This window comes from Triturus cristatus, chromosome 7, assembly GCF_964204655.1.
Source record: "Triturus cristatus chromosome 7, aTriCri1.1, whole genome shotgun sequence".
In the NCBI taxonomy this organism is placed as follows: domain Eukaryota; kingdom Metazoa; phylum Chordata; class Amphibia; order Caudata; family Salamandridae; genus Triturus; species Triturus cristatus.
The window spans coordinates 18,238,526-18,262,051 of record NC_140590.1 but is presented as its reverse complement, the minus strand read 5'-3'; the positions used below and the strand labels follow the sequence as shown (position 1 = coordinate 18,262,051).

Here is a 23,526-nt window from a genome sequence, read left to right as displayed (position 1 = left end):
CATAGACAACTGTAACACTGTGCAGAGCCAAGAACAAAACATAGACAACTGTAACACTGCGCAGAGCCAAGAACAAAACACAGACAACTGTAACACTGCGCAGAGCCAAGAAAAAAACACAGACAACTGTAAAACTGTGCAGATCCACAAACACTACACACAGAACTGTAACACTGCGCAGAGCCAAGAATAAAACACAGACAACTGTAACACTGCGCAAAACCAGCAGATGGAGCACAAACACTACACTGAGAACTATAACACTGCAGAGAGCCCACAGAGGGAGCAAACACACTAAAAAAGAACTGTAACACTGTGCAGAGCCAATAACAAAACACAGACAACTGTAACACTGCGCAGAGCCAAGAACAAAACACAGACAACTGTAACACTGCGCAGATCCAAGAACAAAACACAGACAACATTTACTCTGCGCAGAGCCAAGCACAAAACCCAGACAACTGTAACACTGCGCAGAGCCAAGAACAAAACCCAGACAACTGTAACACTGTGCAGAGCCCAGAACAAAACACAGACAATTGTAACACTGCACTGAGCCAGCAGATGCAGCACAAACACTACACTGAGAACTATAACATTGCAGAGAGCCCACTGAGGGATCAAAAACACTAAAAACAGAACTGTAACACTGCGCCGAGCCAAGAACAAAACATAGACAACTGTAACACTGCGCAGAGCCAAGAACAAAACATAGACAACTGTAACACTGCGCAGAGCCAAGAAAAAAACACAGACAACTGTAAAACTGCGCAGATCCACAAACACTACACACAGAACTGTAACACTGCGCAGAGCCAAGAACAAAACACAGACCACTGTAACACGCGCAGAGCAAAGAACAAAACACAAACAACTGTAACACTGCGCAGAGCCAGCAGACGGAGCACAAACACTACACTCAGATCTATAACACTGCAGAGAGCCCGCAGAGGGAGCAAACACACTAAAAACAGAACTGTAACACTGTGCCGAGCCAAAAACAAAACACAAACTACTGTAACACTGCACTGAGCCAGCAGATGGAGCACACACACTACACTGAGAACTATAACACTGCAGAGAGCCCACAGAGGGAGCAAAAACACTAAAAACAGAACTGTAACACTGTGCCGAGCCAAAAACGAAACACAAACAACTGTAACACTGCACTGAGCCAGCAGATGGAGCACAAACACTACACTGAGAACTATAACACGGCATAGAGCTCACAGAGGGAGCAAAAACACTAAAAACAGAACTGTAACACTGCGCAGAGTCAAGAACTAAACACAGACAACTGTAACACTGCGCAAAGCCAAGAACAAAACACAGACAACTGTAACACTGCGCAGAGCCAAGAACATAACACAGACAACTGTAACACGCGCAGAGCCAAGAACAAAACACAGACAACTGTAATACTGCACAAAGCCAAAAACATAACACAAACAACTGTAACACTGCGCAGAGCCAAGAACAAAACACAGACAACTGCAACACTGCGCAGAGCCAAGAACAAAACACAGACAACTGTAACACTGCGCAGAGCCAAGAACATAACACAGACAACTGTAACACTGCGCAGAGCCAGCAGATGGAGCACAAACACTACACTGAGAACTATAACACTGCAGAGAGCCAGCAGAGGAAGCAAAAACATTAAAAACAGAACTGTAACACTGCGCCGAGCCAAACACAAAACACAAACTACTGTAAAACTGCATTGAGCCAGCAGATGGAGCACACACACTGCACTGAGAACTATAACACTACAGAGAGCCCACAGAGGGAGCAAAAACACTAAAAACAGAACTGTAACACTGCGCCGAGCCAAACACAAAACACAAACTACTGTAACACTGCACTGAGCCAGCAGATGGAGCACACACACTACACTGAGAACTATAACACTGCAGAGAGCCCACAGAGGGAGCAAAACCACTAAAAACAGAACTGTAACACTGCGCAGAGCCAAGAACAAAACACAGACAACTGTAACACTGCGCCAAGAACAAAACACAGACAACAGTTACACTGCGCAGAGCCAAGAACAAAACACAGACAACTGTAACACTGCGCAGAGCCAAGAACAAAACACAGACAACTGTAACAATGCGCAGATCCAAGAACAAAACACAGACAACAGTAACACTGTGCAGAGCCTAGAACAAAACACAGACAACTGTAACACTGCACTGAGCCAGCAGATGGAGCACAAACACTACACTGAGAACTATAACATTGCAGAGAGCCCACAGAGGGAGCAAAAACACTAAAAACAGAACTGTAACACTGCGCCGAGCCAAGAACAAAACATAGACAACTGTAACACTGTGCAGAGCCAAGAACAAAACATAGACAACTGTAACACTGCGCAGAGCCAAGAACAAAACACAGACAACTGTAACACTGCGCAGAGCCAAGAAAAAAACACAGACAACTGTAACACTGCGCAAAACCAGCAGATGGAGCACAAACACTACACTGAGAACTATAACACTGCAGAGAGCCCACAGAGGGAGCAAAAACACTAAAAAAGAACTGTAACACTGTGCAGAGCCAATAACAAAACACAGACAACTGTAACACTGCGCAGAGCCAAGAACAAAACACAGACAACTGTAACACTGCGCAGATCCAAGAACAAAACACAGACAACATTTACTCTGCGCAGAGCCAAGCACAAAACCCAGACAACTGTAACACTGCGCAGAGCCAAGAACAAAACCCAGACAACTGTAACACTGTGCAGAGCCCAGAACAAAACACAGACAATTGTAACACTGCACTGAGCCAGCAGATGCAGCACAAACACTACACTGAGAACTATAACATTGCAGAGAGCCCACTGAGGGATCAAAAACACTAAAAACAGAACTGTAACACTGCGCCGAGCCAAGAACAAAACATAGACAACTGTAACAGTGCGCAGAGCCAAGAACAAAACATAGACAACTGTAACACTGCGCAGAGCCAAGAAAAAAACACAGACAACTGTAAAACTGCGCAGATCCACAAACACTACACACAGAACTGTAACACTGCGCAGAGCCAAGAACAAAACACAGACCACTGTAACACGCGCAGAGCAAAGAACAAAACACAGACAACTGTAACACTGCGCAGAGCCAGCAGACGGAGCACAAACACTACACTCAGATCTATAACACTGCAGAGAGCCCGCAGAGGGAGCAAACACACTAAAAACAGAACTGTAACACTGTGCCGAGCCAAAAACAAAACACAAACTACTGTAACACTGCACTGAGCCAGCAGATGGAGCACACACACTACACTGAGAACTATAACACTGCAGAGAGCCCACAGAGGGAGCAAAAACACTAAAAACAGAACTGTAACACTGTGCCGAGCCAAAAACGAAACACAAACAACTGTAACACTGCACTGAGCCAGCAGATGGAGCACAAACACTACACTGAGAACTATAACACGGCATAGAGCTCACAGAGGGAGCAAAAACACTAAAAACAGAACTGTAACACTGCGCAGAGTCAAGAACTAAACACAGACAACTGTAACACTGCGCAAAGCCAAGAACAAAACACAGACAACTGTAACACTGCGCAGAGCCAAGAACATAACACAGACAACTGTAACACGCGCAGAGCCAAGAACAAAACACAGACAACTGTAATACTGCACAAAGCCAAAAACATAACACAAACAACTGTAACACTGCGCAGAGCCAAGAACAAAACACAGACAACTGTAACACTGCGCAGAGCCAAGAACAAAACACAGACAACTGTAACACTGCGCAGAGCCAAGAACATAACACAGACAACTGTAACACTGCGCAGAGCCAGCAGATGGAGCACAAACACTACACTGAGAACTATAACACTGCAGAGAGCCAGCAGAGGAAGCAAAAACATTAAAAACAGAACTGTAACACTGCGCCGAGCCAAACACAAAACACAAACTACTGTAAAACTGCATTGAGCCAGCAGATGGAGCACACACACTGCACTGAGAACTATAACACTGCAGAGAGCCCACAGAGGGAGCAAAAACACTAAAAACAGAACTGTAACACTGCGCCGAGCCAAACACAAAACACAAACTACTGTAACACTGCACTGAGCCAGCAGATGGAGCACACACACTACACTGAGAACTATAACACTGCAGAGAGCCCACAGAGGGAGCAAAACCATTAAAAACAGAACTGTAACACTGCGCAGAGCCAAGAACAAAACACAGACAACTGTAACACTGCGCCAAGAACAAAACACAGACAACAGTTACACTGCGCAGAGCCAAGAACAAAACACAGACAACTGTAACACTGCGCAGAGCCAAGAACAAAACACAGACAACTGTAACAATGCGCAGATCCAAGAACAAAACACAGACAACAGTAACACTGTGCAGAGCCTAGAACAAAACACAGACAACTGTAACACTGCACTGAGCCAGCAGATGGAGCACAAACACTACACTGAGAACTATAACATTGCAGAGAGCCCACAGAGGGAGCAAAAACACTAAAAACAGAACTGTAACACTGCGCCGAGCCAAGAACAAAACATAGACAACTGTAACACTGTGCAGAGCCAAGAACAAAACATAGACAACTGTAACACTGCGCAGAGCCAAGAACAAAACACAGACAACTGTAACATTGCGCAGAGCCAAGAAAAAAACACAGACAACTGTAAAACTGTGCAGATCCACAAACACTACACACAGAACTGTAACACTGCGCAGAGCCAGGAATAAAACACAGACAACTGTAACACTGCGCAAAACCAGCAGATGGAGCACAAACACTACACTGAGAACTATAACACTGCAGAGAGCCCACAGAGGGAGCAAAAACACTAAAAAAGAACTGTAACACTGTGCAGAGCCAATAACAAAACACAGACAACTGTAACACTGCGCAGAGCCAAGAACAAAACACAGACAACTGTAACACTGCGCAGAGCCACAAACACTAAACTCAGAATAGTAACACTGAGCAGAGCCAGCAGAGGGCGCACAGACACTACACTGAGAACTATAACACTGCGCAGAGCCATGAACACTATACTCAGAATTGTTAGACTGCTCAGAGCCAGCAGAGAGAGCACAAACACTACCCAGGTAGTGAAGGAGGGGCACTTTGTCGAGATGAGAGTCCTGCCCACCCGCAACCTCGCCTAGGTGTTGAGTGGACCCTGCGCTGAGATGAGGGAGTTCAACTACCACAAGGCCCTTAGTTGGAGGCTGAGAACCAAGCATGGGCTATAACAGCTCTCAGCGGGTCCGCGCCCCCCTGCTGTGCACCAGACAAAAAAACATCATTGCAGACCGTAAATATTCAGTCTGGGCTTTCTAGGACTTGCAAGAATATTGTCTGGTTCCATAGCCCCACACGGTTGAAGGAAGGTCCAAGGGGGCTCCTCACAGGGGCAGGAGACTCCATTCTGAGGAGGGAGCTGCATCAGCCCCTAGGACTTCAGCAGAAGCCGGATCGGTGGCAGGAAGCTCAAATCAGCACGTCCACCATCTTGGCCACCCAGGCTGTGCCCCCACTCCCTTGGGATTTTAGACACTATAAATGAAGATTGGGCTAAAAAATGCACAATTGCACCATCTATTTTCCTTACCTCAGCCCAGCTGAGCCCTCCCTTCAGAAGAGTGGGCTTGTTCATTAGGGGCTGATTCTCAATAGTAAACTTCGGGCCGGATGTACGACCCTATCCATTTGGAGTCGCAAATTGCATCATTTTGCGACTCACAATTAGCGACTCGCAAATAGGAATTTACAACATTGTCTCAGACACTGTTTGCAATTCCTAAAACGCCTGTTTTCCTCTAAGGAAAAATGAAATGAAACGTGGGACCACTGCCAGCTCTTAAAAAAAAAAATCGCACACACTCACACAGGGGAAGGGATCCCCTGGGCACCTCTTCCCATTTGCGAGTGGCTTACCACCCACTTGAAGTTGGTGATAAATTGCAAGTGTTTTGCGACCGCAATCGCGGTCGCAAAACAATCATACATTTCGGTGAGACTCGCTATTTGGAATGGATGCCATTGGCACATCCCTTCCCTTTCTAATAACAAGTCACAAGCCCTATTTTGCGAGTCAGTAATAGGTTACCGACTTGGAAAATAGGGTTTGTACATGGGGCAGACCAATTTTTCAGTAACAAATGGGCCGATTTCCCATTTGCAACCGCAAAATATGGTTGCACATCTGGCCCTTAGTCTTGTGTGTAAGTTTATGGGGTTTTTTTATACTCACAAACTACCGGTCTTATTTTTTTCTGTGTGGAGTTCTCTTCCCCGACTGTGGAGTCTTTGCAGTCATAAATATACTATTAGCTCATAGTTTGTGAATGCAATTTCTTTTTAAAAATATGCACAAAAGTTTAAATGTATCCTTTTTCAATCAGGCTGTAAGTGTGCGGCACCAGTAAGAGGAGTGGGCAGTGTCAGCTGGGGTAGTGGGCAGTGTCAGCTGGGTAGTGGGCAGTGTCAGCTGGGGTAGTGGGCGTTCCAGGAGGGAAGTGAGCAGCAGCCTGCTGGAACATATTTTGGGCAGCTGCACTTATTTAAAAAAAATGAAGGACTGATTCTACTGGTTTGTCAGGTTATTTGAAAAGACCTCTGCTGGCCATGTTTTCCATTCATGCTCTAAAATTAACAAAAGAAAAAATAAATAATTAAAAATACCTTTCTCCCCGGCGTGCAGGCCACTCGGTGACATTGTCCTGTCAAGTCTTGGTCGACTCGTTGATTTGACTGAAGGGCGCTTGTCTGTTGAAAAGGAACGAGAAGTTACTGGAGAATGGATGCAGGATCAAGAGAGGGCGAGGAGCAGATGTGTAGCAGTCTTAGGTATGGATATACACAAGGGCTTATCGCCACCCGAACATCACTTATGTTGACGTTTTGGTGGCGATAACCCCTTATTTACAAGGCGGCGTCAAGCTACTTAACATGGCTCAACACACCTTGTAAATAAATGCCCCTATTCACACAGCATTTAGTGTGAACGGGGCGGGCAATATGTGTTGCAGTGGGCGTTCCACCCCAACACCCATTGAGTTTTGACGCTGCCCCCTATTTACAAGGCTGGCATAAATATGGGGCAGCTCCAAAGATAGGACCAGGAAAAACCTGGTCTTAAACTGTCGTAACAAGGAGAAATTATTAATTTCTCCAGGCTTTTGCTGATTCTGTGTGTGCCCCACACATAGAAAGAGCCAATCGCCGATCGTGATCGTTCATGTGCAGGAAAGCGCCTCTTTCTGCACATAAACAATCAGTCAGTCATGATGAGCTGCAACTTCTATATGTGCTGCATTCTGCAGCACACACAGAACATACAAATCGCCATTAGGAATTGTTTATGTGCAGGAAGGGACACTTTCCTGCACATGAACAATCATTCCCTGCAACGCAGGCACCCTTGCACTTTGGTGCGAGGGTGCCTGCGTTGGTGCTCGACAGCTACATTTAGCACCAGCGCTAGGGCAAACACAGGGCTACGCCATATTATTGTGAATATGGCACATCCCTGCATTTTTAGAATGTCGGAGCACGGTGTTCCCATTGGGGCGTCACACCGCACGCCACCATTCTGTTGAAAATGTGCTCCTTAGTGTAGGTAGAAAAGTGTAAGAGGAGCACAGCTGTGTCAATGTGTGTCAGAGAGGAGCAGTGGTGTAGATGTGTGAGTGTGAGAGGAACAGAAGTGTGTTAGGTGTGTAGACTTGTGAGTGTGGTAGAATCAGAGGTGTGTCACAGTGCATCACAGAGGAGAAGGTGTGTAGACTTGTGAATGTGAGAGGAGCAGAGGTGTGTCAGATGTACATTACAGAGGAGTAGGTGTGTAGACTTGTGAATGTGAGAGGAGCAGAGGTGTGTCAGATGTACATTACAGAGGAGTAGGTGTGTAGACTTGTGAATGTGAGAGGAGCAGAGGTGTGTCAGATGTACATTACAGAGGAGTAGGTGTGTAGACTTGTGAATGTGAGAGGAGCAGAGGTGTGTCAGATGTACATTACAGAGGAGTAGCTCTGAATACTTGTCAGTGTGAAAGGATCAGTGGTGTGTCAAGGCGCATCACAGAGTAGCAGGTGTATACATGTGTCAGTGTGAGAGGACCAAAGGTGTGTCAAGGTGCATCCCAGAGGGGCATGTGTGTAGATTTTTGAGTGTGGGAGAAGGAGAAGTGTATCATTGTCCATCTCAGATAAGCAGTTGTGTAGACTTGTGAGAGTTAGAGAGCAGTGGTGTGTCAATGTCCATTACAGAGAAGCAGGTGTGTACATTTATGAGTGTGAGAGAACTAAAGGTGAGTCAAGGTACATCACAGAGAATCAGGTTTGTAGACTTGTGAGTGTGAGAGAATAAGAGGTGTGTTACCGTGCATCACAGAGGCACAGGTGTGTACATTTGTGAGTGTGAGAGGATCAGAGGTGTGTCAATGTCCGTCGAAGAAAAGCAGGTTTGTAGACTTGTGAGAGGACCGGAGATTTGTCAAGGCACATCACAGAGATGCAGGTGTGTAGACTTGTGAGTGTGAGAGAATGAGAGGTGTGTCACGGTGCATCACAGAGGAACAAATGTGTAGACTTGTGAGTGTGAAAGGAGCAGAGGTAAGTCAATGTCCCTCACTGAGGAGCAGGTGTTAACTTGTGAGAGTAGCAGAGGTGTGTCAATGTCCATCACAGAGAAGCAGATGTGTAGACTTGTGAGGGGAGCAGAGGAGTGTCAATGTCCATCACAGAGAAGCAGGTGTGTAGACTTGTGAGGGAATGCCTGTTTTGCCGTTTGCCTGCTGTGGGGGGGCCCAAGACCACAAGGACCAGAGTCCTATGCAGCTCACAGCCGCCAACGCCACGCCACCGCGCCAGGTGGTGCTACAACAATCACCGAGGGCTCCCATAGCCAGGGGCGTGCCCGTCTGTGCACGGAAAAGGCTGGGCTGGGCCACCCCTCTAAGGTCTGTTGCTGTACTCGGCTGTAGCCACTATGGACCACGGACCAAGGTACTGTTTTTTCTCTTCATACTGACGCCTTGAGAGCTGTGGCTAATTGTGCTTTATTTTTTCTTTACTAGGCTCCCAGAATGGGCAAGAGAAAGGGTGCCCCAAGTGTCCCCAGTACGATACCTCCTCCCCGCACCCGCTCGACATTTGACAACTACCTAACCCGGGCTGTGGACATGGTTTCAAATGAGAATTGGCTGGTAGAGTGTCGCCTTTCCCTCACAACTGAAGAGATCACTCATATACCTAGTGACCAGAGCAGTTGTGAGCTACCCCCACCACAGATTGTACCGGTGGTAAGAAGCCCAACTGTAGCACCAAGGGGCCAGATTTGTTCTGTGGCGCTGGTTCATAATGTGGGTGACGACCTAGATTACTTAGGGATTACACCAGGAGGGGAGTCTGTGCCCTGTGCAACAATCATAGAGGGTGGCGACCAGTTTTGTGACTCTGAAGGGGAGAGTTACCCAAGAGCTAAGCGCAGGCAGAAAACTGCCAAATCGACCAAGCCTAGAAACTCTGCCACTACCAGCAAAATTGCCTCGTGTACTAAGGCGCAGATGAAGACCTGTTTGGGGGTTCAGTTGCAGTTAATGAAAATACCTGGTGCAAACTGAGCAAATGTTTAGGCGACCTCTTGGATTCCAAGATTCGCCCTGTCCTTGAACGTTTAGCAATAATTGAATCCAAACTGGCGAAGCCGCTAGATTCCAGGACTTCCATTTGTACTCAGTATTTGACCTCTGATTTTTAACTTACTATCCCCGTTCACAGCAAGGTTGTATCACATCCACATGAAACAACGGGTAACCTGTGCCCCAAACCAGGCCTCTTTACCCAGGATAGACCTTCCCCCAGCATCTGCCCTGTACGTCGTTGCATTGACAAACGTCTCTAAGCTCACAGAAGACAATATGGAAACCACCAGGGGTCGAATGAACAAATCCACCCATTGGCTGAAAAACAACGTCTCAGGCAACTGGGACTTACCTAAAGAGATCTTGATGGCAAGACAGGTGCGGGGCATTGGGGTGGGGGAATGGAAACAGCGGAGACGTCATTATGGTTAACTTCTGTAACCCAATGTTTGTCCAAGGGAACACTGTATGGGAATGGTTAAAACCAGTCCTAGTAAGATAGTCCCACTTGTGGGTTTTTTATCAGCACCTTGCGAATCAATCCTGTACTCCTGGTAGTTTTGTTCACCGTGCCTCTGTGTCGTCCAGATGTTCCCTCTAGCATTACTCCAATTGACCAATAGATTTGCCCCACTGGTTGGGCTGGAAGATATTGATTGACGGTTTAGGGAGGAGCTTGTCTGCTCCAGTTCCCAGGAGGTGGACAGGACATTTAACAATTTGGTGTCTGTTGCCCAAATGCCATCCACTTCCCTACAGAAGTTTCAGCCCATGGTTGCAGGATCAATAGAGAAGGGTGGGATCCCTTCTAACCTCAGTTTTGCGGTAACATGCCCATGATCATGTGTGTAGGATCCTGTATTGCGAATATTGAGGAGGCTCCAGTTAGTTTCACTTCTGTTGTCCAATTGCCCATTGGTCCTTCACAGAACCCTCCCCTTTGGGGGCCGGCTTGAGCGGAAGTTATGATGACGTTCCAATTGACAAGGTATGCTTGAAGTTTTTGGGCTGGATCATAGCGGGTCTAACTTCAAAGATCTCATTAGATGAATGGCGATCCTCCATCATGACTCACAGTATAGTGTTTATGCCAGAAACCTGGGAGAGCAAGGACATTGTATTTGACGGGTTTATGTGTTTTAGCCTGCCCGCTATTCCATCTATATCGGGCAGAGCTAAAGGGAGTCTGTCGGCCTGGTTTGAAGTGGACATCGTAGGTTCGACTGTACCGTTATTTCAGAAACATGGGGAGGCGCAGGCTTTTTGTTCTACTTGAAAAGATAGTTATAAGTTATATTTGGTAATCTTTTATAATAATATTCTTTCGTCCAAAGGTGACTTTCAAGTCCTATTTGGGCTAATTGATACGCTTGAGGGAGGGAGGCTCGAGTGGATTGCCCCCTTAAATAGCTGGTGGCGGCGGACTTTAATGCAAAATTGGGGCACCCTCAGCCTTTTTCCCCAACTACATTTGATCATAACCCCAGAGACCTGACTAGGATTAAGGAAAGCAAGAAACTGTATAAGCAGGCCATCAAAATAAGAAAGTCGGCCCTGAAGGAGGAGAAGTGGGAATCAATAGTGGGTGCTTGCCGTTCTAAAGACCCCCAAGCCTTCTGGAAAGCAGTACGGTCTGTCCTATCTCCCACCCAACCAGCCGATAAAGTAACCGTCCATATTTCAGCTGAGACTTGGGCAACGCATTATGCTGGCCTGTACTCTACCGACTTTGTGCTGTAGATGCCCCAGCAAAGTTGAATCCAGTATGCCCTAAAAGCAATCGTTAATTGTAAATGTAAGAAGGCTCCGGGCCAGATGGTATTCTATTGGATTTATTTAAGGAAGACCCAGTATTCTGGACCCCGGTACTCACTTCAGTATTTAATTTGGCTTGTAGTGAGGGAGTGGTCATCCGTTCTAGTGCCTGTATTTAAAAAAAGAAACGTGCATGATCCTAAATGCTACCGTCCGATATCCCTTTTGGATTCCTCTGTCAAGGTAATTGGGAGAGTTGTGCTAGACCGCCTATTGGACTGGACCAATGTCAATCACATTCTGGCCTCCAGTCAGTATGGGTTTAGGAAGGGGCTGGGCACAATCAAACAGTGCCTCAATCTTCATCTATTGTGGCTAAATACAAATACGCGAAGGGCGCGTCCACTCATCTGGCATTCATGGACCTGACCAGTGCGTTTGACTATGTTTCCCGCTCCAAGTTGCGTGACGTCCTAGTAAATATGGGAGTTGATGTGGGTCTGGTCTCCTTCTTGAGGCTTCTCCATCACGATCTTTCCGTTTCAGAGAGTTATGATAACGCTGCAGAATGTTCAGTGGCGTTCAGCATCAAGGGCGGGGTGCGCCTAGGTTGCATCCTTCCCCCAATCCTATTTCTCCTTTGTACCAATGATCTGGAGATCACTTTAGTTTCGGTTGGGGCTGACTTTCCTCAAGTGGAGAAAAAGGCTGTTCCAGCGCTACTATAAGCGGACGACGCAGTCCTCTTGGCAAGGACTGACAATGGTCTAAAAAACGTATAATCAACTATGTTCGTTTTATGAAGGACCTGGGTCTGGAGCCGACTACAAGAAAAACCTTCGCTATGATATGTGGCCCCAAAAATACTAAATCCCATAATTTGAATATAGAAGGAAAACATTTGGAGACGGTTAGTTCCTTTCCTTATCTAGGTTTGGAATTTGATGAAGATTACACGTGAAACACTTGTATAAAAAATAGAATAACTCGATAGACACAAGCTGTAGGGACCACTTTCTCTCTTGCAATGACCATCGGTATAAAGCCCCTTGCCCCAATTTGAGATACTTATAACCGTAAATGTATTCCGATTTTGAAGATACGGGATGGGTATTTGGGGCTAAGCAGACTGAGGAGAATAGATTTTGCCATAGAGTTTTAGGTGTTCCCACCTCATTGCTGCACTTTTCCCTTCATCTGGAGTTAGGTCTTGATTATGTCCAAGATACCATAAGTGCTGCCCCTTTAGTCACCTGGTGTTCTATTTGGGCCAACAAAGAAGCTGATTTCAACCGGGCTATCATTAGAGGCTGTTTAAGTTGTGCCCGAGGCCTTTCTATTCCTTGACTCCAATACATTAAAACTGGCTTCACGGAACTTGATTGTGCTTCACTGTTTGAGCAAAGGGGATCGGCAGAGGGTTTTGGATAGCTTCTGAGAACACAAGGAATCCTCTAGGGAATTATCTGAAGTGTCCAAATCCTCTGTTAGGGATTACTGCCTTATTTAAGTACCTCCCTCATTTGCTCCATATCTACTATATGTAACTAATGTTTACGAAAGGAATTTGCAGACTAGATTGAGGTTGGGGTCATTTCGCTGGCTGATAGGTTTCCCTTTGGGCCAGTATTCTCCTGAAACTATTACCACCTGCCCTTGTGATGAACATTCGAGCCAAACTATTTCGCATTTTGGTTTATTTTGTCAATTTTGTCTTCCATTTACTAGGAAATGATTACTACCGCTCTTGCACAGATAAAAAGTTTCTAAGTGCAAAGCGGCTTTGTATTATCATTTGCAACTTATGACTGTGATGTGTGCTTTTCTGTCGCAAGCTTTTTGAAGTGCACTTTAGCAAAGAGAAGGAGCATGTTGTTTTAATACCAAATAACTTTAGTAGCCCCTGTATTTATTGTTTGTGTATTGCTGGGTATGTGCCTGGTGTTGCTGCTAATTTTATTACTTTTTATAAGACTAATTTTAATATTTAATAACAATGCTAACGTCTAATACTCACTGCTAACTCTGGACTTAGTCTAGTTGCACTGGCACTTTAGCTACGGTCAAATTATTGTCTTCGGCTGCGGTTTTACTTATTTTAAACGGAATATGTGACTAATTCCTTTAATGAGTTTTGATTATAATGTTGTTTGTCACTATGTGTGCATTTTATGATCTGTCTTTGGAAGATCGAATAAAGAATTGAATTGAATGTGAAAGGAGCAGAGGTGTATCAATGTCCATCAGAGAAACGCAGGTGTGTAAACGTGAGTGTGAGAGGAGCAGTGGTGTGTCAATGTCCATCACAGAGGAGCAGTTGTCTAGACTTGTGAGAGGAGCAGAGGTGAGTCAATGTCCATCATAGAGGAGAAGTTGTGTAGAATTTTGAGAGGAGCAGAGGTGAGTCAATGTCCATCAATCAATCAATCAATCAATCAATCAATCAATGAATTTGTAAAGCGCGCTACTCACCCGTAGGGTCTCAAGGCGCTGGGGAGAGGGGGATCCGCTACTGCTTGAAGAGCCATGTCTTGAGCTGTTTCCTGAAGGAGAGATGGTTCTGGGTCAGTCGTAGGTGGGTGGGGAGGGAGTTCCATGTCTTGGCCGCCAGGTAGGAGAAGGATCTTCCTCCGGCGGTGGTCTTGCGGATGCGCGGGACGGTGGCGAGGGCGAGGCTGGCGGACCGGAGGTGGCGGGTGGGTGTGTAGAATGTGAGGCGGTTGTTGAGGTATGTGGCTCCCATGTGGTGGAGAGCCTTGTGTGCATGGCTGAGGTGTCTGAACGTGATCCTCTTGCTGATGGGGAGCCAGTGCAGGTCTCTCAGCTGGGGAGAGATGTGGCTGAAGCGGGGGTATCCAGGATAAGACGTGCAGAGGCGTTCTGTATGCGCTGGAGTCTTTTCTGTAGTTTGGCTGTGGTTCCAGCATAGAGGGTGTTTCCGTAGTCCAGTCGGATGGTGACGAGGCCCTGGGTGACCGTCTTCCTGGTGTCGGTGGGGATCCACCGGAAGATATTTCGGAGCATGCGCAGGGTGTTGAAGCAGGATGACAAGACGGCGTTGACTTGCTTGGTCATCGTGAGGGAGGAGTCCAGGATGAAGCCCAGGTTGCGAGCATGGTCCGTTGGCTTTGGAGCTGAGCCCAGGGCAGGGGGCCACCAGGAGTCGTGCCAGGATGAGGACTTCCGTCTTATCTGAGTTCAGTTTCAGCCGGCTGAGCTTCATCCATTCCGCGATGTCTTTCATTCCTTCCTGGAGGTTGGCTCTGGCTGTGGCGGGGTCGTTGGTGAGGGAGAGGATCAGCTGGGTGTCGTCGGCGTAGGAGATGATGTTGAGGTTGTGTTGGCGTGCGATGGCTGCGAGGGGGCTCATGTAGACATTGAAGAGGGTGGGGCTGAGCGAGGATCCTTGCGGGTCACCGCAGATGACTTCGGTGGCCACGGACCGGAACGGGAGAAGGCGGACTCTCTGGGTTCTGCCGGCGAGGAACAAGATGATCCATTCCAAGGCCTTTCCTTGGATTCCGATGTTGCTGAGGCGCTGTATCAGGGCGCGGTGGCATACGGTGTCGAAGGCTGCCGAGAGGCCCAGGAGGATGAGGGCAGCTGTTTCCCCGTTGTCGAGCAGGGACCTGAAGTCGTCAGAGGCTGCGATGAGGGCGGTCTCGGTGCTGTGGTTTGCTCGGAAGCCGGACTGCGAGGGGTCGAGGGATCCGTTGGTCTCGAGGAAGGCGGAGAGTTGTTTTTTGACGATCTTCTCGATGACTTTGGCCGGAAAGGCGAGGAGCGAGATGGGGCGGAAGTTCTTGAGGTCCGTGGGGTCCGCGGTGGGTTTCTTCAGGAGGGCGCTGAGCTCGGCGTGTTTCCAACTCTCTGGGAAGGTGGCGGATGCGAAGGAGCTCTTGATGATGTTCCTGAGTTGGGGTGCGATGATGGAGTCGGCTTTGTTGAAGATGTGGTGTGGGCAGGGGTCGGTTGGGGAGCCGGAGTGGATGGTGTTCATCGTATGGGTGGTATCTTCGGTGCTGACCGTCGTCCAGGTGCGGAGGGTGGTGGTGGGGGGCGCCGGATCGGTGGTAGGGTGCGCGGTCTGTGCGCCGAAACTGTTGTGTATGTCGGCAATCTTACGGTGAAAGAACGAGGCGAGTGAGTCGCAGAGGTCCTGCGAGGGTGTGATGTCGTTGTTGCAGGCGCTGGGGCTGGAGAGCTCTTTGACGATGCTGAAGAGTTCCTTGCTGTTGTGGGAGTTGTTGTCCAGTCGTTCTTTGAATGTGGTCCTTTTGGTGGTGCGGATCAGTTGGTGGTGTTTGCGGGTGGCGTTCTTGAGGGCTGTCATGTTTTCTGTAGTCTGGTCGTGGCGCCAGGCTTTCTCGAGGGTATGGCAGGTTTTCTTGGAGTTTTTGAGGTCATTGGTGATCCAGGAGGCTTTCTTGCTGCCGTGTCTGCTGGGGGGGTTCTTCAGTGGTGCGAGGTCCTCGGCGCAGTTGGTGAGCCACTGTGTGAGGTTGCGGGCTGCTTCGTTGGGGTCCGTCGTGTTGGTGGGGGGGTTCTGGCTGAGGGAGGTGGTGAGCTGGTCGGCGGTGATCTTGCTCCAGCTTCTGTGTGGAACCTGTTGAGGGTGGTTGTGGGTCGTGGTCTCCTGAAGTTGAAGTGGACGCAGCTGTGGTCTGTCCAGTGCAGTCCGGTGGAGTGGCTGAAGGAGATGTGCTTGCTGGAGGAGAAGATGGGGTCAAGCGTGTAGCTGGCGATGTGGGTGGGGGTGTTCACCAGTTGCTTGAGTCCGAGGTTGGCGAGGTTGTCCAGCAGGGTGGCGGTGTTGCTGTCATTGTTGTTCTCCAGGTGGAAGTTGAGGTCTCCTAGGAGGATGTAGTCTGAGAAGGTAAGGGCGTGCGGGCTGACGAAGTCTGCGATGGCTTTGCTGAATTGTATGCGTGGTCCCGGCGGTCTGTAGATGAGGGTGCCTCTGAGGGTGGTCTTGAGGTCGGTGTGTATCTGGAAGTGAAGGTGTTCGGCGGCGGTGAGGGTGTCGTCGGAGTTGGTCGTGATTCGGATGGTGTTTCTGTGGACGATGGCGATGCCTCCTCCGACTTGGTTGACGCGGTCCTTCCGGGCGATCTTGTAGCCATCCGGGATGGCTATGGCGATGTCGGGAGCTGAGGAGACGTTCATCCATGTTTCTGTGAGGAAGGCGACGTCTGGTGATGTTGTGTCGAGAAGGTTTCAGAGTTCGACGGCGTGCCTGTGGATGGAGCGGGTGTTGAGCAAGATGCACTTGAGGTGGTCGTTGCTGGAACCTGGCTTGGTGGGTGCGGTGCAGGATCGGGTGCAGGTGAAGTTGCAGGCGTGGCAGGTGAATGCTCCGTGGGTGCGTTTCGGGTTGGCTTGGTAGCAGGCTGGCTGTCGGCCGGTGTTGAGTGCGTGGAGGGTGGCGGCGTCGTATCTCTGTCGGGTTGGCTGGCTCCGGCAGGGTCCAGGGGTTCTGGCGCTGGGCGCGGTCCAGGCGTGGACAGGCGTAGACGGTCTTGCCTTTGGCACGCCATCGGCGCATCCGCTGCGCGTGGCCGCTGCGCGTACGCGCGGTCCCTGCCATATATGGCGAAGTGGGAGGGAGGAGCAGCTGGGAGGCGGGAGCGGGGCGGCGAATGGGGAGCGTGTGCCAAGAGAAGGGGGCGGGGCCGCAGGAGAGCAGCGGCGGGGAGCGAAAGGGGGGGTGGTAAGAGCGGGAAGACGGAGCGGGAGAGCGAGGGCAAGCCTGGGCAAGCCTGGAGAGCAGGGGCCTTCAGGAGAGGCGGCAGCAAGAGAGGCCAAGAAGGCAGCAGCAGCAGAATCTGGGCACACGGGGGCCGTGCGGAGTGGAGTGACCGGGTCAAGGGTCACCTTGTCCATCACAGAGGTGTAGGTGTGTAGATGTGTGAGAGGAGCAGAGGTGTGTCAATGTCCATCACAAAGGTGCAGGTATGTAGACTTGTGACAGGATCAGGGGTGTGCCAACGTCCATCACAGCGGAGCAGGTGTGTAGAATTATGAGTGTGAGGGAGCAGTGGTGTGTCAATGTTCATCACAGAGGAGCAGGTGTGTAGACTTGTGAGAGGAGCCGAGGTGTGTCAATGTTCATCATAGAGAAGCAGGTGTTTAGACTTGCGAGAGGAGCAGAGGTGTGTAAATATCCATCACAGAGGAGCAGGGTTTTAGGCTTATGAGTGTGAGGGAGCAGTGGTCTGTCAATGTCCATCATAGAGTAGCATGTTTGTAGACTTATGAATGTGAGGGAGAAGAGGTGTGTCATGGTGCATCACAGAGGAGCATGTGTGTAGACTTATGAGTGTGAGGGAGCAGTGGTGTGTCAATGTCCATCATAGAGAAGCATGTGTGTAGACTTATGAATGTGAGGGAGAAGAGGTGTGTCATGGTGCATCACAGAGGAGCAGGTGTGTAGGCTTGTGAGAGCAGCAGAGGTGTGTCAATGCGCATCACAGAGATGCAGGTGTGTAGACTTGTGAGAGCAGCCGAGGTGTGTAAATGTCCATCACAATGGTGCAGGTATGTAGACTTGTGAGAGGAGCAGAGGTGTGTCAATGTCCATCAGAGAGGAGCAGGTGTGTAGACTTGTGAGAAGAGCAGAGGTGTGTCAATGTCCATCACAGAGGAGCAGGTGTGTAGACTTGTGAGAAGAGCAGAGGTGTGTCAATGTCCATCACAGAGGAGCAGGTGTGTAGACTTGTGAGAGGAGCAGAGGTGTGTAAATGTCCATCACAGAGGAGCAGGTGTGTAGATGTGTGAGAGGAGCAGAGATGTGTCATGGTTCATCACCGAGCCGCAGGTGTGTAGACTTGTGAGTGCAAGAGAAGGAGAGGTATGTTATGGTGCATCAGAGAGGAGCAGGTGTGTTGACTTGTGAGAGGAGGAGAGGTGTGTAAATGTCCATCACAGAGGAGCAGGTGTGTAGATGTGTGAGAGGAGCAGAGGTGTGTCATGGTGCATCACCGAGCCGCAGGTGTGTAGACTTGTGAGTGCAAGAGAAGGAGAGGTATGTTATGGTGCATCAGAGAGGAGCAGGTGTGTAGACTTGTGAGAGGAGGAGAGGTGTGTCAATGTGCATCACAGAGATGCAGGTGTGTCGACTTGTGAGAGCAGCAGAGGTGTGTAAACGTCCATCACAAAGGTGCAGGTATGTAGACTTGTGACAGGAGCAGAGGTGTGCCAATGTCCATCACAGAGGAGCAGGTGTGTAGAATTATGAGTGTGAGGGAGCAGTGGTGTGTCAATGTCCATCATAGAGTAGCAGGTGTGTAGACTTATGAGTGTGAGGGAGAAGAGGTATGTCATGGTGCATCACAGAGGAGCAGGTGTGTAGACTTGTGAGAGGAGCCGAGGCGTGTCAATGTCCATCACAGAGGAGCAGGTGTGTAGACTTGTGAGAGGAGCAGAGGTGTGTCAATGTCCATCACAGAGGAGCAGGTGTGTAGGCTTGTGAGAAGAGCAGAGGTGTGTCAATGTCAATCACAGAGGTGCAGGTGTGTAGACTTGTGAGAGGAGCAGAGGTGTGTCAATGTCCATCACAAAGGAGCAGGTGTGTAGACTTGTGAGAGGAGCAGAGGTGTGTCAATGTCCATCACAGAGGAGCAGGTGTGTAGACTTGTGAGAAGAGCAGAGGTGTGTCAATGTCCATCACAGAGGAGCAGGCATGTAGACTTGTGAGTGTGAGAGGAGCAGAGGTGTGTCAATGTCCCTCACAGAGGAGCAGGTGTTAACTTGTGAGAGGAGCAGAGGTGTGTCAATGTCCATCACAGAGGTGCAGGTGTGTAGACTTGTGAGAGGAGCAGAGGTGTGTCAATGTCCGTCACAGAGGAGCAGGTGTGTCAATGTCCATTACAGAGGAGCCGGTGTGTAGACTTATGAGTGTGAGGGAGCAGTGGTGTGTCAATGAGTATCAAAGAGGGTGAGAATTTGAGTATAATATAGTACAGTATTCATGCAGAAAGAGCTCAGAAGCAGGGGCCGGGTTGGTAAAGCTTCCATAAACACTGACCAAAGACCATCAGGCGCATGGTGCTCTGCACTGGACCTGAAGGTGTCATCATCTTCACTGTGTAATCTCCCACATCACTTGGTCTGAGGTTGGTAATCCGCAGGGATCCATTCTGCAGCATTGTTTCTCTGCCAGTGTGCTTGGGTCCAAGGGATGCATCATTTATAGGTCCATGGTTTGGCTTATGTATAGGGCCATAGTTTGGCTTATGTATAGTTCCATGGTCTGGCTTATGTATAGGGCCATAGTTTGGCTTATGTATAGGTCTAATGTTAGTCTTATTTAAAGGTCCAAAGGATGAGGTATTCATTGGTCCAATGGTTGGCTTTTTTGAAGTTTCTAGCTTGTACATCAGGATCACGTTGACTTGAATTGTGGCATGTCCTGGCGCTCTGTACCAGGTCAAACTCTGAAAAGGCTCACGCAAGGAAACAGACAAGAGGACATCTCCTCCCACTAAGGGTGTCTGCGGGACCAGGGTGATGTGTACATGAGCTGCAGATTCTTGAATCCCAAAACTCAGTAGAGCTAGAAAGAGGAAAGAAAAGTTAAAGTTAGGAAATCTAAGAGAACTGTGTGAGGTCAAAGGAGAGCAAAACATCTATGTCCAACATGCAGATGCAGCTTCTCAAAAGGACAAGGTTATTGAAAGAGCATTGCATCGGCTAAGGCTGCGTAGGTAAGAATAGGTTGCATGGAGGCATGTGAGGGGGCGGGCATGGTTTGAGGTCCACCTGTATCTATAGCGTGCTCTGTAGGGCTAGCAGCAGCCAGAGCTTTCTCTCTCCACTTCTACTTGCGTCTCCCATGCACTGATCCTTGCAGTGAAGAGAAACTGTCCGCCCCTTCCCACATCCTGTGCTTGTCCTGTGGGCTTGGACGCTCAGAACTGACAAACAGAAACCAAGAGTAGATTTCCCCTGAAACCAGCTGCTATGTAGATGCAGCACCTTGAAAAGAAAAACACTTTGAATTCATTCACACCCGCCCAAAAGGTACTGGGTATCTTTAAATTTGAGGGATCAGATGAAGAACATTTACTCCAACTTGGATGCAAGCTGCCATTGCAGCTTATCCAGCCTTCACCTGTTCATGCTTGGAACGCTGCACGTCAATGTAGAGAGGGCCGCAGACTTGGCTGACTCTCTTCTAAGACGATGGGCCATACACGCTGTTGGAGAACTGAGAAGGCCCAAGCGTACCAGACCTGTGTCTTCAAACAACGGAAGGACCCCATGGCCTGATTGGCTGCACCTTGCCTCCTCCATGTGAGTGGCTGCCCAACCCCCATTCCACACACTGTCATTGGTTGCTTCAGTCTACTGATCCCACTGCACCTGGAGAAGACATCTGTGATAAAGTCTGGAACAGCACAAACAAACGGATAAACTATAGCCTTTTGAGGTTTGGAAGCAGAGCCACCAGCATGCGCACAGTCAGGAGGCCAGCTAAATCATTTGTCAGCCTCTACAGTGAAACATTTGAATCGTCACATTCTTTAAAATGCTAGGTGTGTCAGCCCTGTGTGCTCACACAGAGGATGACACACAACCTAGAGACATTGCATATAAATGCCTTAAGACATTTTCCCCCATGCAGAGGAAGTGGGACACAGAGGAAGATGAATTAGAGACCGATTAAAATAGATAACAACAACAGAAAAAAATAAAAATAAGAGAAAAGACCAGGAAGCGCAGTCACAGCCGTTGACCAGATACATGACCAGCACACACTTCTGAAGATGTATCCTTGGCTGAATATAGAATTTCCCTATGAACAGCATTGGGTTCAGTTTCACAACCTTAAAAGAATTGAACCTCTGGAAAGGGATTTTGCAATTGGTGGCAAGTGGTTGGGGGCCTAGCTTCTAGGAGCCATGATACAGATGTGGCATTGCCCATTTCCAATCTGCATCAGTGCTGCAATAAGTCCAGTTTTTTTCTTCTGCGCACAAAGGAGACACACAACGGAGAAAACAAATTTGGGAATTTACCTCAGCACCATGTCCGTAGATCACATGAAGAGTTTATGTAGGAACAGACGATGGAGGATTCCCAGGAGTAGGGGCAGAGAGGTCCTTTCTAATTTCATTAGGGACCAGTTTAAGATACTGGGTGAAATGGAGGAGGCTGTAGCTGACTCTGGGGAGGGAATCATGGAAGGAATCCAGGAAGAGAGCGCTGTTGATACACAGGATCTAGGATCCCCTCAGCACAGATCTATCCCAGACACATGCAGGGTGTGTCCCCTAATGCATTGTACAGAGTTTCACCAAGACACTCGCCGCCTTTAGTTTCTAGAATATCTCAGGTGTGTATACCCCCTCAATATGTTAGGGTGCCACTATCCCCAATTCCAGGAGTAAACCGCCTGGGAGGCTTGAGTCTAGCAGTGACCCCGAGATTGCAGTTGGTACTTCTGAAAGCTAAGGCCGAGGAAGATGAGAAAGCCAGAGAGTTTCAGGGGGAGAAGCTAAGACTAGCTGACCCAGAGGGAGAGACAGGAGGAATGGGTCCGGGAAGAAAAAAGAGAGAGTGAGGAGAAATAGAGAGAAAGGGTGGAAAAACAGAGAAAGTGAGAAGAGAATCAGAGAAAAAATGAAAGAGCACTGAAAACAGAAAGAATAGCCTTTGAGAGAGAGTGGAACTTAGGATGGCAGTAATGACAACTTTATCTGCAATAAGTGACTCCGCTAGTATACTTCCAGTTCAGGCCGGATTGTGGCCAAGGTTCCAAAAGGTCTTTGCATTGTATGTGTGGAAGGCCAGGATATTTTGGAACGGTTTGTGCACCAAAGAAGGATCCTCTTTCGTGGGATTGCAACCCCAAACATAACTCGTGATGATTTTAGACCTTAATCATCCAGACCAGGTGTTGGGCCATATGTATGTGTGTTGTTATATGGTTTTCAATAGTGACAACTTAGCCAAAACAAAGCAGGTTACTGTAGAGGGTAAAAAGTAAGCATAATGGCAATGAACGATAGGAGAGGTGTCCGGGTGGTGGACGGTTAATGCAGTGTGAGGTCGTGTTCGCTACATAAGTGTGTGTCTTCAACTCTTTCCCAAATTGGAGAAGCGTTGGGGCAGTCCATATGGAGTTGGGGTGGTTTGTTTTTACTGAAGAGTTTCATATAGCCCTGGGAAGACCCGATGATGATGATGAAAACAGATTTAGAAAGCACACAGACGCTCCTAGGGGTGTCCCGGTGCTAATCCAACAGCCAGGTTACAAAGTGAATATCCAAGTTTTTAACCCCGTCCTGAAAGCAGGTTCCGAAGTTTCTTGCCTCAGGTGCACTGGAAGAGAATTACATACAAACAAATTAAAAAAGGAAAAGGACCGTCCGCCAGTCCTTGACAATCTCACTCTCCGCACTGTAGCCACAGCCAAATGTGAGGACCGGAGTGTCACGACTTGCTCCCTGCGTTCTAATGTTCACCACCAGGGGGCTGAACTGTTGGACTCTCTAGTGTTCTAATAAGCTTCCAGACCCTCACCTTCTTGTACATACTGACTTGCAAACATTTGGACACTATTTGGGAATTGACATCCATTCCCAATCCATGCCGGGTTTTGTGGAAGCCATCCTGCTCATGCCTGAAACTCCATTACCTAGAATTCCCTGCTCACAGCTTTGTCTCCACCCCTGCAGGCCAAGGATGGCTGGAGGAATTTAGCTCACCTGTGGCTGGCTGCTGCTAGCCTGCTCACACCTGATGCATGTGATTACTGTGAGCTCTTTTAAGCCCCAGCTCCCTTCAGGCCAAGGTTGGTCATTGTAGCTGTGTACTGGTGAGACCGATCCTTGTTTCCAGTGCTCCCTGAGCTTTTGATATTCCTTGATTACTGAGCTATAGTTAATCCTTGTTCCTTGATTCCTGAGATATAGCTATTTCTTGTGCCTGAATTAGCAATGCCTGCAGTGCTACCTTGACTCCTGAAGCTTTAGTAATTCCCTGTTCCTGAACCAGCACTGCCTGCAGTGCTACCTTGACTCCTGAAGCTTTAATAATTCCCTGTTCCTGACCCAGCACTGCCTGCAGTGCTATCTTGACTCCTGGACTTTAGTAATCCCCTGTTCCTGACCCAGCA

General features: G+C 48.5%; 1 protein-coding gene across 2 annotated transcripts in view; it reads right to left on the bottom strand.

The window, feature by feature from the left end:
• Positions 1 to 23,526, bottom strand: part of LOC146808699 (uncharacterized) — a 322,738-nt gene that overhangs the window by 44,749 nt on the left and 254,463 nt on the right. For both annotated transcript variants that reach the window (XM_085615513.1, XM_085615514.1), the window contains exons 3-4: positions 19,432 to 19,959; positions 6,689 to 6,772 (exon numbers count right to left, since the gene is read on the bottom strand). In XM_085615513.1, the coding sequence (XP_085471639.1) occupies positions 6,689 to 6,772; positions 19,432 to 19,959 (612 nt within the window). The remainder of the gene's footprint in view (positions 1 to 6,688; positions 6,773 to 19,431; positions 19,960 to 23,526) is intronic.